Source organism: Schistocerca nitens, chromosome 2 (genome assembly GCF_023898315.1).
Source record: "Schistocerca nitens isolate TAMUIC-IGC-003100 chromosome 2, iqSchNite1.1, whole genome shotgun sequence".
Classification (NCBI taxonomy): Eukaryota; Metazoa; Arthropoda; class Insecta; order Orthoptera; family Acrididae; genus Schistocerca; species Schistocerca nitens.
Genome location: NC_064615.1, coordinates 427,809,899 through 427,835,747, shown reverse-complemented (window position 1 = coordinate 427,835,747; position 25,849 = coordinate 427,809,899). Strand labels below are relative to the sequence as shown.

The 25,849-nt window shown below is 44.7% G+C and overlaps 1 protein-coding gene across 1 annotated transcript in view; it reads right to left on the bottom strand.

Moving 5' to 3' along the window:
• Positions 1-17,142, bottom strand: part of LOC126235064 (tubulin gamma-1 chain-like) — an 84,432-nt gene extending 67,290 nt beyond the window's left edge. The window contains exons 1-4 of the mRNA XM_049943799.1: positions 17,094-17,142; positions 12,552-12,664; positions 12,361-12,450; positions 1,417-1,563 (exon numbers count right to left, since the gene is read on the bottom strand). Of these exons, the coding sequence (XP_049799756.1) occupies positions 1,417-1,563; positions 12,361-12,450; positions 12,552-12,664; positions 17,094-17,142 (399 nt within the window). The remainder of the gene's footprint in view (positions 1-1,416; positions 1,564-12,360; positions 12,451-12,551; positions 12,665-17,093) is intronic.
• Between the last annotated feature and the right edge of the window lie 8,707 nt (positions 17,143-25,849).

Sequence of the window (25,849 nt, the reverse complement as noted above, 5' to 3'; positions counted from 1 at the left end):
TGTGGTGAAGCGTGCATTCAACAGCGCATTACGTCCAAGAACAGCCTCATCCTGAATTACCATTTCTCGGTACGTGACTGAAGTCAAATTGTGATGATTAAATTTAAGCATCCTCTGACACAGATTTTGTGTGATGTTTTCCCTGTTTTTGACATGTTGACGAATTGTTATGAAAAGACAAGATCCCAACATGATAACGGAAGGGCCAGTCAGGACGACGAGCATCTGTTGTAACCCTGGAGAATGAACAGTCCATTACATCAAGGAAGACACGTAGCACAACAATTCAAGATGTCACGACGGTCTCTCCAGATAATAATGAAAGAAGAGCTTAACATTTTCCCTCACAAGATTCAGCAGTGCCATCCTTTGAAGACTACAGACATGGAGCGGCGATATTCTTTTGGAAATGAGATGACTGAAGGCTTTGAAAAGGGAACATCACATCTGGCTTATTGATGACGAACGCTTCCATCTCCGAGGGTACGTCAAAAAACAGCGCCACTGGTCTACTTGAGAATCCACACATTGAAGTTGCTGCTCCACCACATCAACAAAAATTCATTGTTTGGTGCGCAACCAGTACACAGCGCATTATAGGGCCCGTCTTTGAGTGATCTTTCACAGCAGACAAATGGAGACTGCTGGAACATTAATTTCTACCGGCTGCATTACGCGGACGAATACTCCGAAACTACTGGTTCATGTGGAATCGAGAACTGTAGACGTCTTCGATTTATTTTGGGAGACGTTCACAGTCAGATCACTACCCTGGACGCCTTAACATTCAATGGGGATGGTGTGGAATGGCCCCGTTATAGTCCCGCTCTCAATCAGTGTGATTATTTCTTAGGAGTTTATCTGACGGACAGTCTTCAAAGATGCTCCTGCAAACAATGACGCTCCATGATGTTGGTACTGCAGTTTCTAGAGAGATTTGTGGAATTTAGAATGATGTTCCTCAGATAGTCATCAATGAATTCAGTTAAAGGCTCTACAGGTTCACTGCCGCAGAGGAAAGGCATTTGAAAGCCTTCAGTGTTAAATTTCCAGTTGTTTGTTGAAGCGTATATTGGGTAACAAGACTCTGTCACCACAAGTTGTGTCGTAGTGGACAGAAACTTTCTTACACCCATTTCACGCCACCGTGTAGTAACAGCCTTGCTAGCGAGAACTGCAGGTTTTTGGAAGAAAAGCTTTGTGTTAACTCAGCACTTCATTTCAATGCAGGTGTCACCTAGAGCCAATACGCTACACTGAGCGAGTCACTGGGTGATTACTAATTAAGAGGCACGTACAGATATGTCTGGTGCCATCATTGGCACCAAACACCATCTAGTGACGCTATGATGCTACCGGCAGCTGCGACCAGCTACTTAGTACACAGACTGAGAGCACTAGAAAAGGGGGAGTCACCTCGAGGCGGTCAGCGCCGTCGGCCTCCCTGTCGACGATGTCGAAGATGTCGTCGAGCAGCAGCTCCCCCTGGCTGTAGCCGGAGGCCCAGTTGTTGCCCGCGCCGCCGCCCCTCTTCGAAAGGAAGATGTTCTCCGAGTTGTACAGCTGCGGAGTACACAGTGTGGACAGTACAAACTGCCGTGTTTTTAAGGATGCAAATAAATATAAGGAAGTCACTACAAATGACGTGAAACCTTCATTACTGCTACCCTGTTGTATTTATTTTAAATCTTACTTTTACAATGCTGAGCGTTCAAGGTAGAATGGCGGGAAGGATAGCAAATGACGGAAGTTTAGTTATTGTGAGTATACTGTGCATTCACATCTACACTCACGCTCATAAATTAAGGATAATTGCAGAATGTGGTGCCACACAACGTGGCACTACACAAAACGGGCGCTAATAGCATGGGCACACAGGGAACTGACATGACACAGATCTGTAAGTCCACGGTATTGGTGATAAGTTGAGAAAACCGTCCCGAAACACATGTGCTACAAAACGCCACGTTTCCTGCGCATGTACCCCCACATCAATATGGGATATGAGCAACATGCACGCGTACACAGGCCGCACAACGGGTTAGCATATTCTGGATCAGGTGGTCGAGCAGCTGCTGGGTTATAGCCTCACATTCTTGCACCAGTGCCTGTCAGAGCTCCTGAAGTGTTTGCAGACGTGCACCGATACGTCGACCGAGAGCATCCCAGACATGCTCGATGGGGTTTAGGTCTGGAGAACAAGCAGGCCACTCCATTCGCCTGATATCTTCTGTTTCAAGGTACTCCTCCACGATGGCAGCTCTGTGGGGCCGTGCATTGTCATCCATCAGGAGGAAGGTAGGACCCACAGCACCCCTGAAAAGGCGGAAATTCTGGTGCAAAATGACGTCCCGATACACCTGACCTGTTACAGTTCCTCTGCCAAAGATATGCAGGGGTGTACGTGCACCATTCATAATCCCACCCCACACCATCAAACCACGACCTCCATACAGGTCCCTTTCAAGGACATTAAGGAGTTGGTATCTGGTTCCTGGTTCACGCCAGACGAAAACCCAGCCAGAATCACTGTTCAGACTATACCTGGACTCGTCCGTGAACAGAACATAACCTTGGACCACTGTTCCAATGACCATGTACTGTGTTCCTGACACCAGGCTTTACGGACTCTCCTGTGACCAGCGGTCAGTGGAATGCACCTTGCAGGTCTCCAGGCGAATAAGCCACTTCTATTCAGTCGTCTGTAGACTGTGTGTCTGGCGACAGCTGTTCCAGTGGCCGCGGTAAGGTCATGAGCAAGGTTACCTGTAGTACTCCGTGGCCCAGTCTTCTTGTGGTTGGTACACTGTCAAAGTCCCGTACTGTAGCGCCTGAACACGTTTCCTGTCTGCTGGAATCGTTGCCGTAATCTTGAGATCACATTTTGTGGCACACAGAGTGCCCATGCTATGACCTGCTGTGTTTGACCAGCCTCCAGTCGCCCTAGTATTCTACCCCTCATAACGTCATCAATATGTGTTCTTTGAGCCATTTTCAAAACACAGTCACCATTAGCAAGTCTGAAAACGTCTGCACACTTACTCACTGCACCATACTCTGACATGCATCAACACATCTCTGCGTATGTGGATTGCTGCCAGCGCCACTGTGCGCTAAATGCACCACGTGGTCGTACCCCGAGGTGATCTAAAGCCGCAAACCGCCCACCACAGCGTGGTTTCACCATGTATCAGCATTATCCTTAATTTATGAGCATGAGTGTACATACATGCTCCGTGAGCAACTGTATGGTGCGTGGCGGGAGGTACCCTGTACCATTACTAGCCACTTCCTTTTCTCTTCCACCCTCAAAGAGAGCCAGAAAAAAAAGACTGTCTACAGGGTGTTTCCGTATGAGGATGCAAAAATTTATCAGGACATAGAGAATGCTCCATTGAACAATTTGAGGCAGGGAACCCAGGGTCGGAGAAGGAGATAACAGGGATGAAATCACATTACTGTGTACTTTTTTATTTGCATTAGTTAACGACAAATACCATCATTAACACAATGAACCTACCATTTGTGCTGTATGTTACAAAATGTTCTGAATATCTTACTGGAAGCATAACATCGGCGAACAAGATTTTAATAAACCCTGACTAACATCGCTAGTGTTTCGAATGACATTACAGGCAACTACAATTCTGGTAACTAATTTCATCTCCCTATCCACTGGGGTCTCATACACAAGTGACTTTATATATCACCATAGGAAGTAATCAAGGGGATTCAGGTCAGGTGACCTCGCACGCCATGGAATACGACAGCCCCTTCTAGTCCAGCGACCAGGAAATTCTGTACTGGTATTGCTCCATCGCATTGTACTGTACTTCTATGAGTACCACTGAGTAATGAATGGGTCTGGCGTTGATTTACAGCACGTTCTGTCATGGGGCAAAGTAAATTCGATACGACGGAGCCACCTTAAGCACAAATAAAGTAAAAAGAACCTGCATCATGATTTCCTGGTAATCATGCTTGTCGTCCTTGTTTCCTTGCAGAAACTAAACAATGTACGTGTAAATAAACAGCACAGCACTCGTAACCTTGTACGCACGGTAGTTATAAATAAGCTGGAACACAGTAATGCTAGACAAAGCGGTAGACATGGTTACTTTCATATCTCATTAAGCTGGCTTTTCCGACCCCAGGTTCCCCATCTGAAACTGTTTAGTGGAGCATTCTCTATGTCCTGTTTGATTCTTGCGCTCTCTTACGGAAACACCCTGTATATGCCTCCGTATGAGCCCTAATTCCTCTTATCTTCATGGTCTTTAAGCGTAGTATATCTTGGCGGCAGTAGAATCGTTCTACTGTCCGCTTCAAATTTTCTCAGTAGTGTTCCTCTAAAAAACGTCGCCTTCCCTCCAGGGATTCCGATTTGACATCCCGAAGCATCTCCGCAGTTCTTGCATGATATTCGAACCTACCGGTAACAACCCTAGCAGGCGCCCCTGAACTGCTTCAATGTCTTCCTCTAATTCGACGGCCGCAGCTCATGGCCTCGCGGTCGCGTTCTCGCTTCTCGAGCACGGGGTCCGGGTTCGATTCCCGGCGGGCTCAGAGATTTTCACCTGCTTCGAGATGACTGGGTGTTTGTGTTGCCTTATCATTTCATCTTTATTCATCTAAGTGGCGAGATTGGGCTGAGAAAAGGTTGGGAATTTGTATGGGCGCTGATAACCGCGCAGTTGAGCGCCCCACAAACCAAACATCATCATCTAATTCGACCTGGTGCGGATCCTAAACACGCGAGGAGTACACGAGAATCGGTTATCCAGGTCTCCTGCATGTGGTCTTTTCCGTCGTTAATACCCTTAGTCGACACATATTACTTCAAAGAGCGATTTGCAATCCGTTTAAACTATGCCCATATTTCCTCTACTTCCATAGTACTGAAGATAAATGATGCCAGTTCATTGTCTAAGTGGGATGCAAATAACTGTCTATTTGCCTTTATAGCACAAACACTCTCCTAGCCTTCTTCATTGATCTATTAACTTTAGTAGCAATAGGCGTCTGCTGACATTATGGTCGCTAATCCCTCTCTCTATACTGACGCCGTTGTTAACGTGAGGCCTGTTTGTAGCTGCAAGGTCTAAAATATTACCAAAACGTGCGGGCTGCCTAACTAGCTGCTCAAGAGAGTTTTCGGAAAACGCGTTCAAAAATACTTCGCAAGACTGTCTATCTGTACACCTGTAATGAGTCCAAAGACATCCCCGACTATACTCGGTAGGTTAAAATCGCATCCAATTAATATCTCATCATCTGGGTTTTTCCACGCTACCAACAGTAGACTTTCTGTAAATGACCCTAAAACTGGCGAAGAGCTCTCGGGCTTCCAGCTGGGTGGCGGTGTCTTCAAACTGCGACGTTTCGACGAGTGACATACTCGTCATCTTCTGGCGAAGTGCCGAGACTTTGCGGATGCCGGTCCCTTTATACCTGTTTTGCTGCTGCTGCTTTCATCTGTTACTTTCCCCTCTTTGGGGAAGTGTGAGGGGGAGTTTGTAGCCTTTCGACTTTTACTCCCCTGTGTACATGTGTGTGTGATTTTTCTATAGTTTTTTGGTGTCTGTGATATATGATGATTGTTGCGAATGTGTCTGGTACTTGCCTGAGGTAGGCGAGATGATTGGTGTCAAATGGGAAGGAACTGGATTAGGGATTAGGTACTGGGATTTTCTCTTCGACTTAGTCGTCGAAGATCGTCATAGGGCGCTTGTGCTTATCGCGGGACATGTCATACCGACCTAGGGAGTGGATGACTGCATTCCCGGATCTGGAAGAACCTTCATAGAAGGCCCTTGCCAGATCCTAGAAACGCTCTCTCAGAGTGGGATTTCGGCTGCGGCGTGCAGGTCGCCTGTGGGGAATCCAAGAGGTAGATGCAGTGCCCTTCTGATGGCGCGGTTCTGCAGCCTCTGGAGTTTGTCCAGGTGCTGCTTTGCCGCGTATCCCCAGACAGGGCACGCATACTCCATTACTGGCCGGATCAGGGCCTGGTATACATTTACTGCTACTGGGCAGGGAAGGGAGCTGGTTGTGTTCAGGATAGGGTATAGGATGGACATTCTGGCGCAGACCTTCCTGTGGACCTCGTCTATGTGGGGTTTCCACGTAAGACGAGAGTCCAAGGTTACGCCAAGGTACTTGGCGGTTCTGCGCCAGGGGATTTGGGGAGTTGGGTTCCATTTAGGTGAAGGTGGAGGGGGGGGGGGGGGGGACGTTGGGCAGGTTCGCGCCTTCCGAGCCTGCAGGTAATCAGCGTTGCCTGCGTGTTCTCAGAATTGATGGTGATGCGCCAACGACGGGCCCAGGTTTCTGTGTCGTCTAAAACCCTTTGTAGCCTACGAATGACCAGGTCCTTGTTCGCATTTCTCGTGTAGAAGGCTGTGTCGTCCGTGTACTGCGCGGTGTGCACCAGGGGGGCCGTTGGAGTGTCCACAGTGTATGAACTGTACAATACGGGCCCCAGGACCGATCCCTGTGGCACCCCAGCACGAATACGCCTTCTGGTGGAGGTGGCAGTTTCTACTTTGACGGAGAAAGTCCTGTTCGTGAGATAGCTCTTGATCAGCTCAACTATGCTCCCGGGAAACCCTTGTGTGTACAACTTGTAGAGTAGCTCTCTATGCCATATTGAATCAAAGGCTTTGGCTACGTCTAGTAGCACTATCCCGCAGTAGCCTCTGTGGTTGAAGCCCTCTGAGGCTGCTTCAACCATTCTCATGACCTGTTGTGGGGCAGAGTAGTTCTGCCGGAATCCAAATTGGAAAACCGGCAGAATTTGCTCTCTGGTAATATGTTCTTGTATGGGTCTTAGCAGGAGGCGCTCATAGATCTTGCTGAGAGTTGGCAAGAGGCTAATCGGCCTGTAGTGCTGCGGGAATAGAGGGTCTTTCCCTGGTTTGTGTATCGCGACGACTTCCGCATGTTTCTAGCAACCTGGGAACTCGCGGGAACGAGTAATCTCGTTGAGGACGTTCGCAAGGTGTGTGATCGCTGTGGGTGGGAGTTTTTTGACTAACTGGTTTGTGACACTATCGTGCCCTGGCGCCTTTTTTGTAGGGAGGGACCTGATTACTCTTGCCACGTCCTCGGGGGCAAAAAGTATGGGTTCGTCCACTGGGTCCTCCTCAGCATTGAGGAAGACGGCCAGTTGACGACTGACTACCTCTTCATGCTCTTCATCCTGGGGTTCGGCCGTTTGAAACTGATTCTCGAAGGAGTCGGCGAGGGCGTTGGCCTTCCCAGCATGGCTATAGACCAGTTCCCGCTCGCCGTGCAGTGGCGGCATCCTAGCGCGTCTTTTTGCGAATTGTTTGGTTGCTTGCCATAGTGTATGATCGTCTACTTTGAGAGCTGTGAGGCGGTTTTGCCATTGCTGGTTTCTGTGCTCATTGAGAGCTACCTTCAGTTCTCTCTGTAGACGATTGAGCAGCCTCCTGGTGGTCTGATTTCTGCTGAGCTTCCACTCTTTTGCCACTCTGTTCTTGTGTCGGATTTGAGCCAGCAAGTGTTCCGGGAGCTGTATTTGCGGTGGAGGGCCATCCCTTTGTGGAGGGGTGGCCTCTTCCGCTGCCTGCAAGATGGTGTCTGTCAAGTCTAGTAGCGCTTGTTCTATTGTTTCGGCAGTAGGTGGCGGAGCGCGAGCGATATCAGAGGCGACAGTTTCTTGGTATCGCTCCCAGTCTGTGCGTTTGTAAGACGTCTGGTACCGTGGGAGTGCTACCCATTCTCCCACATCGACTTCTAGAATCACTGGGTTGTGGTCGGAGGACATTCTGTTGATTGTCCTTGCGGCCACAAATCCTGCGATCCTCCTAGTGAGAGCTATGTCTAACACATCGGGCCTGCTTCCGTTTTTCGGAAAATGTGTGGGCTCGACTGGACCCCATGTTTCGAAGTGGTGGGTGCGCGCTAGTTGTTGCAGTTTGGCGCCTGCTCTGGACGTTACTCTAGAATTCCAGTCAGGGTGTTTGGCATTGAAGTCTCCCCCTATTACGAGTTTGCCTTCAATTTGCCCTAGAGCAGCTATGTTTCCCTCATCTATCTGGTCATGTGGGGGTCGGTAGACTGCAACAATTGTTAGGGGTCCGGTGGCAGTGGTTACTTCCACCGCCACTGCTTCGATTTTATTGGTAGCTGGTAAGAATACCTGGTGGTGGGGATCCCTCTTTTTATGTATATGACCACTCCTCCGCCTTGGGTTGGCCTGTCTTTGCGATAGCTAACATAGTTGGGGACTGTCGCTTTTAGTCCCGGTTTTAGGTGGGTTTCCCCCATCATGCATATGTCGATGGAGAACTCCTTCATGAGTTCTCTGAACTCGACCCCTTGATTAACAATACCATCTGCGTTAAAGACGCACATTGTCAGGCCTTGGATGTTTGGTCGTCCATTCATGATGGGGTTTTGATACTACTGAGGAAGTCGCAGAGGGGAGCGACTGCTGGACTGTTGCCTGAAGGGCAGCGAGGATCTGTGTGTTCTGCTTCTGGGCTTCCCTGAATTCCATCATTTCCATGACGAGGTTCATGGTCCGCACCATTACGCCTAACAACTGATCCATGGAAGGGGTGGGGGGAGTATGTGTGGGGTTCCCTAGGGCTTTCTCTGTCATGGTGGACCTGGTCGTTGTTGCTGCGTATTTCCCGGTGTTGTTCTTGTGATAGCGTCTGGTGTTGCGGTGGTTGGGCAATGCTTTCATGGTTCCTCGGGGGAGAAACCACTTCCGCATATGTTGCCCTTGGTGTGTCCGGCCTTGGTTTTACCCAGGCCTTGTCTGTGTGTGTTGTCATGTTTTGGTTTCTTATGTGTCTGGATGGGTTCGTGGTGTTTTCTTTTCGTGTGTGGGGGGCGGCCTTTGCGCCCTTTGCCTGCTTTGTGTGTCTTTTATGGACCTCACAACCTTGGTAACCCGCTGTGTGGTTTTTGTCACACAGCGCGCACCTTATTTGTGGGTCCGTGTGTTTTATGTTGCAAGTTCTTGTGTCATGGGCCTCGGCGCATTTTCTGCACCTCACTGTCATGGAGCAGTGTGCCGCAATGTGGTTGAGGCCCTGACATCTGAAGCACTGCACCGTCTTGTTTTTGCGGCGCAGTGGTTCAGTGGTCACAGGGACCGCCAGGATCATCTTAATATCCCTTTTGTTTTGTGGGACGTCTGGCAGTGTGACCTGATACAGGGGCCATTTGCTCCCTATGTTTCCCATCTGTTGGATCGCCTTGACGACGTACCCCTGGGCAGTCAGGTCTGTTTTGATCGCCTGGGGGGGCCACTTGTCTCGGTAGGTCTCTGATGACAATGTTTTTATTACGTGTTTTTGTTGTGGGGAAAGTGTAGTGGGGTATGTTTTTGCTGCTGAGAAGTGTTTTGATTGTGGTGTAGTGCTCGAGTGTGCGTAATGTTATTTTTATTTTGTCGCCACCAGCAGGTTTTGCCTGGAAATTGCCTCCCCCGATTGCTGTTTTTAACATTTCGAAGAGTTCCTCGTAATTCTGAGTGAACTCCGTGACGACCGGAGGGAGGTGGTGGATGACCTGATTTTGTGTTTGTGTTGTTGTGTCTTGTGGTGTCTCTGGCTCATTGGCTACCGCCTGGAACCTGTTCGGGGTGGGTTCCACTCCCCGGGTCGGCGGGAGCCTCGGCTGGCGAAAGGTTTTCCTCGCCAGCACGAAACCATCCGAATCCTGCCCGGTTGCGCGGTTCCCTTCCAGTGCCAGTGTTTCCTGGTCCCCACCTAGGACGACGACAGGTGCTGTCGGGGGCGCAGGCTCCTCAGAGGGTGTGGAAGTGGTTGGGGTGGGGGTGGTGGAGTGCTTTTTCCCCTTGGAGTGCTTCTCCTTCCTGTCCTTCCTTACACGCCATTACTTGGATGTGGTGGACTTGAGTGGGGGGGATTTGAGGAACTGGGATCGGGTAGTGGGTTGGGTTGCAGTTGCGGGTTTGGGAAGGATTTTAGTCGGTTGACTGGACTTTTGCTTGCCATTTAGGTTGAGGATATGTTCAGCAAGGCGGTTACAGCCGTTGGCAAGCAGGAGAGGGCTGAGGAGAGGGGAGGGAGGGGCGGGATCGCAAATACTGACGATGTATTTGTTTGTTTGTGTATCGTGTATTTTTGCCATGTCGGTAGCGGAAAGGGGGCTTGCTGCCAGGTTATTGTCAGTTGCAACTTTTGTTGACACCATTGGGTTTTCCGGTGCGAATCAGCACCGTCGCATTTCCCTTGTCTGCTGGGAGGACCATGATGTCAGCATCATCCCTCAGTGCGCGGATAGCCTTTCGCTCCGGCGCAGTAATGTGGCTTTCGGGAGTCGTGACTTGTCGATGATCCTGCGGGTCTCCCTTCGGATCTGCTCAGCCTCCTCCTTGGGCAGGCCCCGGATTGCTTCCTCTACGCTGCTGATGATGTCCCGTTTCGGTATGGTCCTTGGAACAGGTGCAAAGTTCAACCCTTTCGTGAGGACAGAAGTTTTGGCTGCATCTAGCACCTTATCTGTCAAATTTACAATAGCTCTGGTGCTATTTGTCACCTTCTGGGTCGACTGAGCTCAAGAGAGTCTGTCGAATTTGTCGATCTGTTTTGCGGAAACATGCTGAAAGGAGACCTGCAACAAAGATAATGAACACTCCACCTCCTACAGCGTCTGTCTTCTCGATGTACGTTCAATGAACCACTAAGTATCTGAGAGCTCTCTGCTTCGGGTTTCAGCCTGCTCTCGGTTCCAAGAATAGTCTGAGCATGAGAAATTTCCTGGAGGGCAGTAAAGTGGGAACTTTGCTACGAATACTTCGATAGTTTACTGATAAAAGTTTGACAATCGAACTGTCTTCACTCGTAAAGCCGTCTGAGTTCACTGTCTGCGACTCGTCTGGCGAGTGTTCATCAGAATATCTCAAACTACCGCCTAGCTTCAAACAAACCCATGTCCACTCCACCAGTACTCTGCTATGGCAAGAATACTATATAATTAAATTTTTAGGTGATTTGGAGATATAAAGAGCACGTAGACAATAACCTCCCCCCCCCCTCCCCCACCTCTTATCCTCAAAGCCCCCCAGTGGCCATGCTACTTTACATTTCAAGGTAGGCAAGCGATCAGCTTACTTATCCCACGGCCAATTTCACCATCGTCTTAAAATATACTTGTAAATTTATTTGGTTGTTACTAACTGGGAAAACTACGGTCTCAAGAAGCTCTTCACTTCAATTGAGGATTTGGTGACCGACTGTTAGTTGCTAGCTGTATACCTGCATTATCATAAAATAAGACTTAACAGCGAGCACCGGAAATACTTGACCCGGACTGGCGACCGCTAATCTAGATTGTCGCTCCCTCAACATATTTGGCAATTACCTTTAATTCCTCTTCCTTACTTTCGATTTATTATTACCGATTTTTTTTTGGTGAGTTTATTTCAAAGAGGAGTATTCTCTTGTTAATCTAGTTACTTTGCTTTACAGTTCTATTTTAAAAGAACGGTTGAGTTGAGGTTGGTCAGAGTATACAAGAAGAACAATTTCACAGTTAGGGACGGTCTGTAATTGCCGTTGTTGGATAAGGCTTGGATGGTGCTCACAGAGTAAGGAATTGTTCTTTCTGTACTCACTGTTATGCTCAATACTCTTGGTATTTCACAACAAAATAAACTTCGAAGTAATTATTTCTGCCGGAAACGTCAGTAGAGGAAACCTGATGATCACTTATAAGATAAGTCGTCGAGACTGAATTCTCGGTTGGATATATTATGTCGAGACATGTACTGCTATGTCTTTGAAATGAAATGATCGTACGGTATTGTTGACCGGAAGACCCCTTGCGGGGTGTTCGGCCGCCGAAATTGCAAGTCTTTTTAGCTGACGCCACATCGGCGACTTGAGAGTCAATGATGATGAAATTATGATGAAAGACACACAACACCCAGTCATCACGAGGCAGAGAAAATCCATGACCCCGCCGGGAATCGAAACCGGGACCCCGTGCGCGGGAAGCGAGAACGCTACCGCAAGAGCACGAGCTGCTATGTCTTTAATTATACCTCACACGTAAAAGGCTGCTGGCCTTCAGCACTTCTCAAACACTTGTACTAGTGCTCATTTTCGTACAATTTAATTTAGTTTACCTTGAAGCATAGATGTATCATCTTACCCACAAAGGATTCATAGAAGAACAGTTATAAAATCTTCATAAGCCCGATTATATTACAAATAATTTAGAAATTTCCTTCTTTCACCCATTAAAATAATTATTAATGAAATGTGAAGAGAGCGATGCTACTCAACATATTTACTACATTTACTCTTCTCGTAAAACCTGTAGTTTCGTTGCATCGCTTTCGACTATTACCTTGTTGTACTTGGAAGTCATAATGCCGTGGATGACACGGGGCTCCAGGTCCATGAGAATTGCTCGTGGAATATAATGCTCGTCGTCAGCCTGAACGAAAAGGTAGACACTGGCTACAACAAGTCGTTAATTACGTACTTGCGTATGTCAAAGTGTTACTTCTCTTGAGTATCTTAAGTCTCAAAGCTAACCTGATAAAAGAATACATCCTTCCGATCAGTTCCATCCATGGCAAACGACTCGAGAACACCGTCAGGTCCAATAGCATGTTCTGCACATAAACGTTTCCAGAACTCGAAACCAACTGAAAGAATGAAATCACAATCATTAAAGCCATGTTAGCAATACCTGTGTTAATTTATACAGAAGAAATAAACGAAAGAAGACTAAACGTATATACATTCCTGTCCAGAAAAAACAGAACACGTTGAACGACTATAGACAGGACGTTCATATTCACGGTACATGTACATTACATTAGTATGTTCTGCAGAAATGATTAGCATTGCAGTCACGTCGAAACAGCATATGTCCTGTTGCCTAGTAGGCAAAGGGTCAGCCATGGGATCTCATAACTTGTTCCTTGCGAGATGGCATTGACGCGTATAACGCGTGAATGGCGTCCTGTGGTGTAGCCGTCAATGCTGCATTCACCTGGTTCCAAAGTTCCTCTGTGGTGGCTGGCATTGGGTCACAGCGCTGCACCCGCCGTTTCACCATATCCCACATATTTTCGGTTGGCGGCAAGTCTCGTGATCTGGCGGGCCAGGGCGAAAGGTTGACATCCTGTGACACCACGAAGGCACGTGTTCGGGCAGCAACATGTGGTTGTGCATTGCCCTGCTGAAAAATAGCGACTGGGATATTGCGCAGAAAGGGTATGGCTGCGGGTCGCAGGATGTCATTCAGGTAGGTCACTCAGGTCACAATACCCTTGACACGCACCAACTGTGATCTGTGGTTGTACCCAATAGCACCCAGACACCATAAGGCCTTGAGTTGGCGCTGTATGTCTTGTGCGAATGCAGTCTCCGTGATACCGCTCCCCCTATCTGCGACGAACCAAAATACAGCCATCTTTTTCAAACAAACAGTACCTGGATTCCTCTGAAAGTACTATCTTATGCCATTCCAGTCGCCAGTGGCGTCGTCCCATAAACAATTGCCGCCTAGCATATTTCTACACATTTGTCAAAGGTAGGCGGAGAAGTGGACGACATGCCCGTTGCCCATGCCGGAATAAACTGCGACGGACTGTCACCCCTGAAAGTGTACGAAGTGTTCCACTTTGCGCCAGAGCCGAGGGGATGCAGATCTGTCCTGCAATGCAGGTCTGGGTGGTGCGACGTGACCCACCTCGTCGTTTTCTGTGGCCTACCGTGAACCACTCTGCACACACCCGTTGTACTGCCGAAACACTTCGTCCCACACCAGCAGGAATTTCCCGGATGGATGCATCACATTCTTTAATACCAATAATGCGCCGTCTTTCGAACACACTGATTTAACAATACGGTTCGCGCATACATCTGCAAGGCATCCACGTGTGCTCAAGTCACGCTGATCCATTCATTACCTTCGGTTGAAAGCGACAACGAGAGCCTCAGGTACATTTTACCGATAGGTGGTGTTGAGCCGCGATATCGATGTTGATCTCGAACCCGCGAACCGGCATGGTTCAAATGCTAATCATTTATGCAGAACATACTATTGTGCATGTCCTGTGAAGAAAAACGTCCTGTCTCTAGTCGTTCAAGGTGTTCTGTTTTTTTTTCTTTCTCGACATGAGTATATAATACATTTTCTAAGCGTTAGCTGCTTCAACTATAATTGAAAGATCTAAATTTTCATTTCTATCCCGGTAAGAACATCCAGATCTAATATACAAAAAGGCTATGGTGCGGTTCTTGTCGCGCTGGAACGGAGAGCGGGGGGACAGGAATGGGGGACTGTTCTAAAAATGCAAGCGAACATTAGTAGGTGTGATTTCGGGAAAGCAGTTAACATTTATACCCATCCCCCTCTTAGTAGGTATAACAACAAAGATGTTACAGTGTCACACATGGTCAGATCTATCTAAATGAGATGCATTTGCACATACTAACGGTTTTACAGCTTCAAGTCACTTTTATTTTCCAGTGTTTATTGGTATGACACCTTTCGGCAGCAATCTCCCTTTATCAGAGCGGACTGCTATTTCTAAATTAGTTGAGTTGTTAATTTTAGATTCCTACGAAGAGCCAAAAAGAATTTTTTTCCTGCGTGTGCCATTGAGGTTTTGTTCCGAAATAGCTGCCCCTATTCAGAAAGATTAATTTATCTTAGTGTGAACCATTCTGTGTGTTGTATATTTAAATATCCTTGAGATTATTTAAATAAACAACGCAGACTGTTGCATAATAACATACTTTAGCCTTTACGTTCAGGGACAACAATATTTCGAAACATATTCTCACTAATACGCTCAACAAATTTCTTTTCGCTCTTTATGGGAATCTATACGTGAAACAATACTTAAGCAAACGATGACTGCAGAAAGCCGCTGAAACGCTTCATTCCAGTAAGATCGGAAAATAAATATGACTGATACTGAAAAACTCTGTTTTAAAAATTCCATACTACAGTCGCAAACCTGAACCAGTTCCATGCAACATGGTCGAATATAAATAAATATCCAAGTCGCTTAATATATCTGACAAGGTTCTATGATGATACAAATTGCCTTAATGTATCAAAAGAGTCCTGAGTGTCTATAGTTAATCTACTCGGCTCAAAGATAAAGTTTCCAGTACTTTGGGATCAAAACTTGAAGAAAACTCGTAATGCATCCATAGAGCAGAAAAAAGGACACGAAAACTGTGTCTGCTGACACAAAAGCGGTGCTGCAGGCACCATCACATTAAACGAAGCTACGCTACGTTTCGCTTGCACTGTGGACGTCACACCAACTGTGGTCTGGCTTTGCTTCAGGGTCCGGAAGGGTGATGCCATCGGCTACTTCACGTAAAAATAATACGGCGTGTATGAAGGCGATGAGCCTCAAGTGTTGTAAAATCATCACCACAATTTCGCCGGGAAGGAAACCCCCGATCACCACACTATACCACAAAATTCTGTGTCGAACCTCTCCGCAATGTCTCACGTACAGACAATCGATAATGATCCATCCATGAATAGAGGTCGTTAAATGATGCTTTTTGGGAGCTTTTTGAAAGAACAGTCCCTATCACCTTCTTTTATTTCGATATTTACTCAAATATAACATCAGTCTCTCCTACTAGCGGTGTCACTTAGTAGTTACTGAAGCCATCAGCACACGAAAATTGGACAGACCTCACCGTTTCCGTGATATCCAGTCCTTTCCATAGCTCATCACTATCTGCCGCTTACCAGACTCATTTGAACAAGCATTATCCTCAATCTCTGCTCACAGAATTAATCAAATCATTTCCCGCTGTCTCTGGTACCTATTAATCCGGTTTCATAACGTATAATTGACCTCCACAGGAAGTAGAAATGCACATGACTACAGAGGGATAGTGACAACTGTCTGCATATTGTTGCACATGAAGACAATGAAACGCTCTGGAACGTCATAAAAGACTTGACTTTTATCTTGCTAGCAGATAACACCTCGTTCCACCGACTATCTCCATTAAAGTCCCATTTTGAGGAGAAAAAAGTTACGCTCCCTTGAAGTAATCGGAAGCTATTTAGATTGTTAAACACTTACTTTGCAGTAAACAGTGGGATTCAGATACCGTCTTTCAATAACGTGCATCTAAGCAGAAGAATACCGAAATTACACTGAAACTGAATGTACATTAGTCGTAAAAGTTAGATACTACAGCAGAACCACCACCAATACTAATACGGCAAAGAAAGAGACTTCGCATTTTAATAATTTTCATGTCGTCTATGGTCGTATATACGAATATTATTTCAGCAAAAGAACATAATAAAGCCAACATGTTTCACTGGCCATGATATCCGTGAGATAGGGGCTGCACTTGCTTGATGCAGTTCTACCTAAGACTCGTTACACACATACAATTCTCGTCAGCACTACATTTTGAGACGAATGTGAAAGCAAAAGGAACCTACTAACTCTCTTCATCTGCATACAAGCACTCACTTCTCCCCCTCCCCCCCCCCCCCCCCCCGCACTACATATAGCCTTCGCATTTTGCGTCGGTAATAACATTTGATTACGACGTGAATTGAGTATATATTTGCTTTACTGAGTCTGAAAAACACGACTAAGTATTTTATTGACATGTAGGTGGTTTAGACAGCAGTTAAGACTTTGCTTTCGTGATTCCACTTCACTGGAAAGAATGCAAGTGAAAAAGATCATACTACCGATGAATGATGTTTGCTACATGTTTCTGCTCTATCTCATTAACGAGTATTATCACCAAGCCTTACAATAACATATGCGATATAGGAACCAGTCTGAAACGAAACTGTTCATCTGTGTTGCAAACTAACTTCTTCAATAAACATAAGTAGCCTCTGAATGTGACTTTAATTTCCTCATTTCAGTGTAAAAATGAATCTCATATATTTACAGAAAACGAGAGATATACTTCGTACCTAACTCTGTTGCCACACTGCATATATTGTGAATGATAGTACGTAATGATAACTATTCCAAGTAATTAAGAAATTGCTTTAGTCGTGATTATTTTTGTACACTCAAGAGAAGCTGTCAGGGTGCATTTGAATGTTACCTTGATTTCCGCACTGTCCGAGCTGGAGAGTTATCATTTCTCCTGGCATTTTCTACTGCAGCAGCGAACTTTTCGGAAAATCTAAGTGGCGATGGATCAGTGAGTGTCCTGCACATACGTGCAGATCGTAAGACGTCCTCCTTTTGTTCAGGTGTCTGACATGACCACCACCGGCCACAAACATAAACACTGCAGCTGATGCAATCTCTGTCCATGGAGTAAACATAACGATCTTCCACAGCGAATACAGTTCGTTTATTCCTTGTTACTCCGCATTTTTGCTACATTAAATAAATATTTCCAACCCTTAGAAATCGAGGCTGATGTGGCGATGATTCTAAGCACGTATATTCCTAATATTATGATTCCAACTTTAACGAGGAAGGTAGCTTTACGAAAATCTATAATAATAATATATTGTTATAATGTTCTCATATACGTGTAATAGACGTCGTCTTTACTGGTGACATCACCCGGTTATTAGATCGACGGTTCAATATTTGTTATTAAGAAAAAACAAAGAGAGCATACCGTTATTCTATCCTCTTGCCGTTGGCGAGAATGTACGGGACACCTTCTTCATTTAAAAATCCTAATAGTCGACAACACATCATACTTGTCCTTTCTTGCCTGCCCATTAATTCATATATCTATACCTTCTCATTGTTCCCATTGTTTCTTTCTTTTAAACATTGCTGAACTCTCTGTTTTTCAATAGTAGGTTTATATGCATTTAAATTACATGTGTCACATCTTTATTTTCATAGCTATTTCTTTCAGAGATCATCCTCTTTTCATTCACAAATGCGCTAAGTGTAGCAATTCATCGAACTGTGCTGATAATTTTTATTCAGTTCTTAATGTATGTCATTTTCAGCCCCTAATCTCATACCTACTCCCACGCATTCATCCATTCTCTGATAGATGTAAGTAAAGCGAACGCAACATCGTGACCCAAATCGAAATTGGTTAAGATAACATCTAATTCTGCATCAAAATATACATTCTGCAAGCCATCACACTCTGCATGGTGAATGGTATCCTGTACCACTATTAGTCAGTGCGCCTTCTGTTGTGTGTCCTCGGAGTCTTTCACGGCGACATGTCTGTATAAGGGGCGATCGGGCAGCTCATAGCAGCTCCGGCCCGCCGGTGGACCGAGTGACGTCAGGTGGTTTGAGGGGACGGCGCCACGTTTGAAACTGCTGCTCCCGCCTCCCTACAAGCGTCAAGCAATCGTCGTTGCTTCTTTTCGACATCCAAAGTCCGCTCCCACGCCATGCTGAGTATGTGCTCCTGGTCTCTGTTAAAATTGGTGCTGTCCATTCTAACGACAGCCGCATCTTTCATAACGCAATAGCCGTACGTTGGCGTAAGAGCCAAAGCTCTCGTGTGTTCAAACTGTATCCCGTTTTCCAGGCAATGCTCAGCTATGGCTGACATGTAAGGCTTCATTTCTAAATATGTCGCCTGTTCTCGGTACAGCTCTCTGCAACTTTGGATGTGGGTGGAGCAGGGAATAACTCTTTCTAGGGACGGAGAATATGATGTATGTGGTGACCTGGAAAAGATAGCGACTCAGACTCGTGCACTAACGTTTATTTCGTGCAACTGTTTCAGCGTCATGATCGGTCTCATCTTAATGTGGCTGTTGGGCATGTTAACATAGGACTGGAGAAGGCACTGATGGTAGAGGGTGTGGGTCACATTGCAGTGGTTACAATTGAGTCTATCAATAGATCTGATTTCACTAGGCTTAGCCTGTACCTCACTAGTGTGGGAAGAGGAGGCTGGCAAACCATAGGTGACAGTGTAGTGGATGGTGGTGGGTCCATACGTGGAAAATTCCTATAATATTTGGTGTCAGCTGCACCTTTTTTAGACTGAAGTCAGCTGACAGGTATACCTTCTTAAAGGAAGTCCCTCTAACTACGGAATCACCTTCAGAGGAGGTCAGATATCCAAGTATGGAATGAATTAACATTTTTCGTCAAAATATAAGAGGTATTAGAGGTAATGTTAGTGAACTGCTTATAGATGTTGACTTTGACGTTATTGATATAGGGGAGAACCACTTAAATAATTTGACAATTCAGAGGCTTCCTTTACCAGGATACAGATTAGCTGGCTCTTTCACAAGGAATTCCTTGCGGAGTGGGGGAGTGGCCATGTACGTAAAAAAAAAGTCCATAGACATATCGCGGCACTGCACTGAACAGAAATTTGAATGTTGTGCAGGGGCATTTGAATTTAGTGAAACTAAGCTTCTAATTGTTGTTGTTTATAGAACCCCCAACTCTTACTTCAGAGACTTTCTGATCAAGCTAGAGAGGGTTCTTGATTCACTTTATAGGAAGTATCAGAAATTATTTATATGTAGTGACTTCAATATTAATTTTGAATATGATTGTGCAAGAAAAAGGATGTTGTAGATCTCTTAAAATCATATGCTCTCAAGCAGACTGTGTTTTCTCCAACTAGGGTGCAGGGGAACAGTAGTACAACGATAGAAAAAAATTTTATTCATTCATCATTACTAGATGGGCATTCTGTTAGTTAAAGGGTGAATGGCCTTTCAGATCATGATGTACAAATTTTAACATTATAAGGTTTTTGTAATCAAACAAATGTCACATACAATTACAAACTATGGGAAAGCAAATCCAATGATAAAAGAGTGTTTTTTAAATCTCGTTAAGGAACAATAGTTGCAGGATGTTTATAGCGCCAATAAGATAGATGACAAATATAAGGCTTTCCTTATCACATTTCTCATGCTCTTTGAGAGTTGCTTTCCATTAGAACGTTCTAAAAGGGGAACTAGCAGTAAAAGGCAGCCTGGATGGCTGACTAGCAGGATAATTATCTCTTGTAGAACAAAGCGGGAATTATATCAGAATGTTGGAAGTAGTCACAATCAAGCCGCAGTAGCCCATTACAAACAGAATTGCAAGGTAATTAAAAATGTTATTAGGAAGGAAAAGAGTATGTGGTATGCAAATCGAATAGTTAATTCAAAGGATAAAATTAAAACCATTTGGTCAATTGTGAAGGAAGTGTCTGGTTAACAGCACAAGGTCGACGATATAAAGTCAGTTCGTAGTAAAAATATTTCTGTTACTGGTAAGTCAGATATATGTAGAGTATTTAACCATCATTTGCTGAGCATTGATGGTGAGTTAAAAAAAAACTTCTGCAAGGAATCATATAACTTTCTTGGAAAATGCCTTTCCGATACGGATGTCTGAAATACTCCTCTGACAAGGGGGTGATTGAGTCAATAATTAAATCACTAAAGACTAGGACTCTTAATGATATTATGGAGTGCCTAGCAGAATATTAAAGTACTTTCTGCACATATTAGCTCTGTACTTAGCCATATTTGTAATTTTCCTTTAAGAATGATCAGTTTCCTGAACGGTTCAAGTATTCAGTAGTAAATCCGGTCTATAGAAAGGAAGAAAGGGATAATGTAGACAATTTTAGAGCTATTTCTATGCCATCAGTGTTTGCTACAGTTATTGAAATGGCTGTATATGTAAGGATAATTGATAATTTTATATTATATAATTTGCTATCAAATGTACAGTTCGAATTTCGAAGTCGTCGAACAACTGAAAATGCTGCATCTTCTTTTCTCTGTGAGTTACTGTATGGATTAAACAAAATGTTTCGAACGCTAGGCATATTTTTTGTTTTAACTAAGGCGTTTGATTATGTAGAACATGAAATATTGCTTCAAAAGTTGGATTATTACGGAATACAGGGAGCAGCACACAACTGGTTCATCACTTACTTTAACAACAGACGGCAAAAGATAATTATTCACAGTGTTGAGAATGGCTGTGATCCGGGGTCTGAGTGGGGAACGGTCAATTAGAGGGTGCCCCAGGGACCAGTGTTGGGGCCACTCCTCTTCCTTATTTATATAAATGACTGGCCTCTAGTATCATAGGTAATTGTAAAATATTTCTATTTGCTGGTAACACTAGCTTGGTAGTAAAAGATGTTGCGTGCAACACTGGCTCGGTTTCAAATAGAGCAGTTTATGACATAAGTTCATGGCTTGTAGAAAATAAACTAACGCTAAATCGAAGTAAGGCTCAGTTTTTGCAGTTTCTAGCGCACAATTCAACATAACCCGGCGTTTTAATTTTACAGAATGGGTATATGATAAGTGAAACTGAACAGTTCAAATTTCAGGTGTTCAGATAGATAGTAAACTGTCGTGGAAAGCCCAAGTTCAGGATCTTGTTCAAAGACTTAATGCTGTCATTTTTACTACTCGAACGGTATCTAAAGTAAGTGATCGTTCGACACGAACATTAGTCTACTTTGCTTATTTTCATTCTCTTATGTCGTATGGTATTGTATGTTGGGTTACCTTTTCCCATTCTAAAGGATATTTTTGGCTCAAAAATGGGCAGTTCGTGAAATAAGTGGTGTAAGTTCGCGAACCTCTTGTCAACCCCCATTCGTCAATCTGGGTATTTTGACATTGCTCTCTCAATGTATATATTCTTTACTGTCGTTTCTTGTTAACAGTATGAGCTTATTCCGAAGAATTAGCAGCTTTCACTCAGTTAATACTCGACAGAAATCCAATCTGCATTTGGATCGCACTTCCTTAACTCTTGTGCTGAAAGGTGTGCAGTATACTGCTGCATCCATTTTCAGTAAGCTACCACAAGAATTCAAAAATCTTAGCAGTAATCCACGCGCTTTCAAATCGAAACTGAAGAGTTTCCTCATGGGTCACTCCTTCTATTCTGTTGAGGAGTTCCTTGAAAAATAAAGCTGATAATTATGTTATATTGTTGATTGGTTTACTTAAACTTCTGGCTTGACTTTTTTTGTGTTCATAAACATTTTTTATTTTATCTGTTATTACTTTAATGTTGTAATTTTACGCACTTACACGTTCCGCGACCTTGGAAATTTGCTTCTCAATTTGGTCCTACAATACTAGACGTGTAAATAAGTGAGTAAAAACTGTGCGAATTGTCTGGCTTATATAGATGCTCCCGGATTCGCAAGGGATACCATACATAACGGGCACACGGAGCTATGTCGTCTTTAACAGTGCGCAGCATATCTCGTATCTTTGGAGCGGTAAGGGGGGTGGGGGTGGGGGGCAGGCCGCAACACTGGTTTCAGTCCATGTCTCAGCAGCACACGTCCTAATTTGCTGCTCGCTGCCACACAGTACGGCGGGAAAGCAGCCGGCTTGGCGTCTTCGGTTAGCAATGTCTCTCTTGCTATAACCATTGTCCCTGAACACGTGTCTTAAGCGCTGAAATTCAGAATGTAGGTGTTCGTCGTAAGAAATAACTTTTTCTCGGTGTATTAACGTGTCCAGGCCCGCTTTCTTGTGTGCAAGATGGTGAAAACTATCAGCGTTCAAGTATCTACCAGTGTGCATTGGTTTACTGTACACTGGATGACCAAGCTGGCCTCCTGCCTTCTGTTCAACTAAAACATCCAAGTATGGTAGTCTGTCACTTTTCTCCATCTCGATGGTAAATTTAATGTTGGGATGGACACCGTTCTTGTGATCAACGAACTACTGCAGTGTATTTTCACCTTGAGACCATATCAGGAAAATGTTATTGGCGTACCTTAGGAAACTGGAGAGATACAACGCCGCCGAGTTCAGAGCCTGCTGTTCAATGTGCTGCATGAAGAAATTCGCGACTGCTGGAGACAGATGTGAGCCTATCGCTGTGCCATCTGTCATTTCATAATGGTCGTCGCGGTACAATAAACATGTTGTTTGTTGAAGGTTGACGGACAAATTTGATGGTTCCAGGTGGAAACCATTGGGTCGAAAGATCCGTGGAGCGTGTCTTGTACTGGCAATCTCACAAAAAGTGACACTCGTACCGCCACACCTCCCAAGCTTTATGGATTGCCAAAGATATGTAAAGAAAATGTTGTTCTTAGGCCCACTGTTAGTGTAATCACCTCGCCCACCAACAAATTGGCGAATCATCTTGCAGGATTGTTAGCGCCAAAACTAGGACATTGTGAACACGATACTGCAAACTCGCAGACATTTCTTGACACACTCAAAAAAAAAAAATTGTTCAAATGGCTCTGAGCACTATGGGACTTAACATCTTAGGTCACCTGTCCCCTAGAACTTATAACTGCTTAAACCTAACTAACCTAAGGACATCACACACATCCATGCCCGAGGCAGGATTCGAACCTGCGAACTTAGCGGTCGCGCGGTTCCAGACTGAAGCGCCTGGAACCGCTCGGCCACTCTGGCCGGCTGACACACACTCAAGAAAAGTGAACGTAAGCCGAACCAGCGAAATGGTTAGCCTGGACGTTATATTGCGCTATATGCAGCATATGTTCAGCTCGTCTGATTTTCGAGTATTTCGTCGTGGTGCAACTTATTATGTCAGGTAGTTTACCTGACTTCATTTAGTTCCATTTTCATAATTATGTTAGTTGCTTTCTCTTCTGCTGTACTTTATGAGCTAATTTCTGACCTTTGCTGTTAAGGTTTTATTTCATTTATTCATGTACAAGTTCGTAGGATACAATATTAATCACCTAATTTGTCGAAGCTGACAGCAACTTTAGGTGCCTGGATTTAGTCGGAGCAATGGAAATTCTTTGAGGAGTTCAGTCTAGCGTCAAAGGTATTTCAGAAGTGGCTCAAAGAAAGAACACGCTTCCATTCCATTTTGTAACAATAGGCGCTAGTGTGTATGACCTTGTGACAAAGAGGGTGTGTGTGTTCGGGCGTACCGTCTGTCTGTCTGACTGTTAAGACCCCTTCCTTCACACAAAGGCACATGTATCAAGTTGAATTTTATGCCACATACTAAGTTCTACGGCCCGTTGGTGGTGTGAGAAATTTAAGTTGCTAAGTCAATGCAGTCAAAAGATACCGTCATTTATGTCAAAACGTTGCGATACTCGCAAACTTACTCATCAAATCTATAAATTTACTACATACATATTGGTTCTGGTAATGTAGAGAACGCTGACACCGTAGCTCGCCGTGTTCGGTCAATGAGCTACCCACTCTGTGTAATCAAAAAACTGAGTGAAGTTCTCAGTGATATAATCTGAAAAACGTCATGCGGCATACACTGAGAACCACCAAAAACGGAGCGAAGGAAAAAGAGTTGTGAAATGCATGTCTGTAAGACAAACGCTCGTGGGATCCAATCTTGGCCAGACGACGGATTTCTCTGGCTTTGTTTTAACCTTGCCTTCATCTCTCAGCAACGTGAGGAGTCGCCAGAAAAAAATAAAAAACACGTGCTTATGATTCCACGTTAAACTGAAGGTCCCTTTTACAGATGTGGCAGGTTCGGGACACCAAGTCCTGAAGTGGCGTCCAATAGACAGACGTGCACCAGGCCATTAAAATACACGACATTATTATGTTCAAATGGTTCAAATGGCTTTGAGCACTATGGGACTCAACTTCTGAGGTCATTACTCCCCTAGAACTTAGAACTAGTTAAACCTAACTAACCTAAGGACATCACAAACATCCATGCCCGAGGCAGGATTCGAACCTGCGACAGTAGCGGTCTTGCGGTTCCAGACTGCAGCGCCTTTAACCGCACGGCCATTATTATGTATACAACTATGTATACAGATAATTCTGTATACATAATTAAGTTTATATAGAACCCTCAGACAGCAAGTCCTTCTAGCACTAGCCTTTACTTCCTACTAGGTACCAGTTTTTAAGTAGAAATTGTCCACGGACTAGAAGAAGTTGTTCAGGAGAAATAATTTTTTGTTAGATTTTAAAACTTGAAAGACGTTTTATGTTTCGTGTAAATGATCAAAACATTTCATTTCTGTATATTGAACTTCTTTCCGAGCCACGGGCAACGTTAACAATGGGTAATAAGGGTCATTTTTAACTCTAGTGTTGTAGGTATGCACAAATTATGATAGATTATTTATGACGAATTTCATTAACGAAGCTCGGAGAACAAGCAACGTTTCAGTGGGCTCAAGCTTCTCCCTATTCTTGTTTAATATATTCTGATTATATTTACACGACGCTTTAAATTCAAACGTACAGCTTCTGCAAAATGGTCATAAACTAGATATCTTTCCTGAGCCAGAAGGGTTGGGTTGGGTTGATTTGGGGAAAGAGACCAAACTGCGAGGTCATCGGTCTCGGGAAGGAAGTCGGCCGTGCCCTTTCAAAGGAATCATCCCAACATTTGCCTGTAGCGGTTTAGGGAGATCACGGAAAACCTGAATCAGGATAGCCGGACGCGGGATTGAACCGTCGTCCTCTCGAATGCGAGTCCAGTGTGCTAATCACTGCGCCAAAAGGCCTCGATAAAATGGAGCGTTTTGTGGATAAATTACGCACGTACAAGGAGACAAATGGACTGAGAATACCATTGCACATAGACAGCAGTCATATTTACCACGTATACAAATATTTCTGGTCTTCCCGTTACTTTCTTCTTGTCACTGAACTCCGGTTCCGATGCAGTTTGTAAGGACGCTAATATACACAAAAATATGCTATGTATGCTTGTGGGAGTCAACGATATAGAGGACTGCATGGTCTATATTCGATATGCCTCACTTGCAGCACTGCCTCATTTTCATTTTCGGTATCTTTTCCATCTGATTCAACAGAAAGACGAAGTGAGTCATTGCTTCAGAAAACGTGAGATATCCGATGCTCATTATGTTTATGTCTATGTCCCACGTGTAAAGGTTACTTACTTGACTGGCTGTAGAAGTGCCCT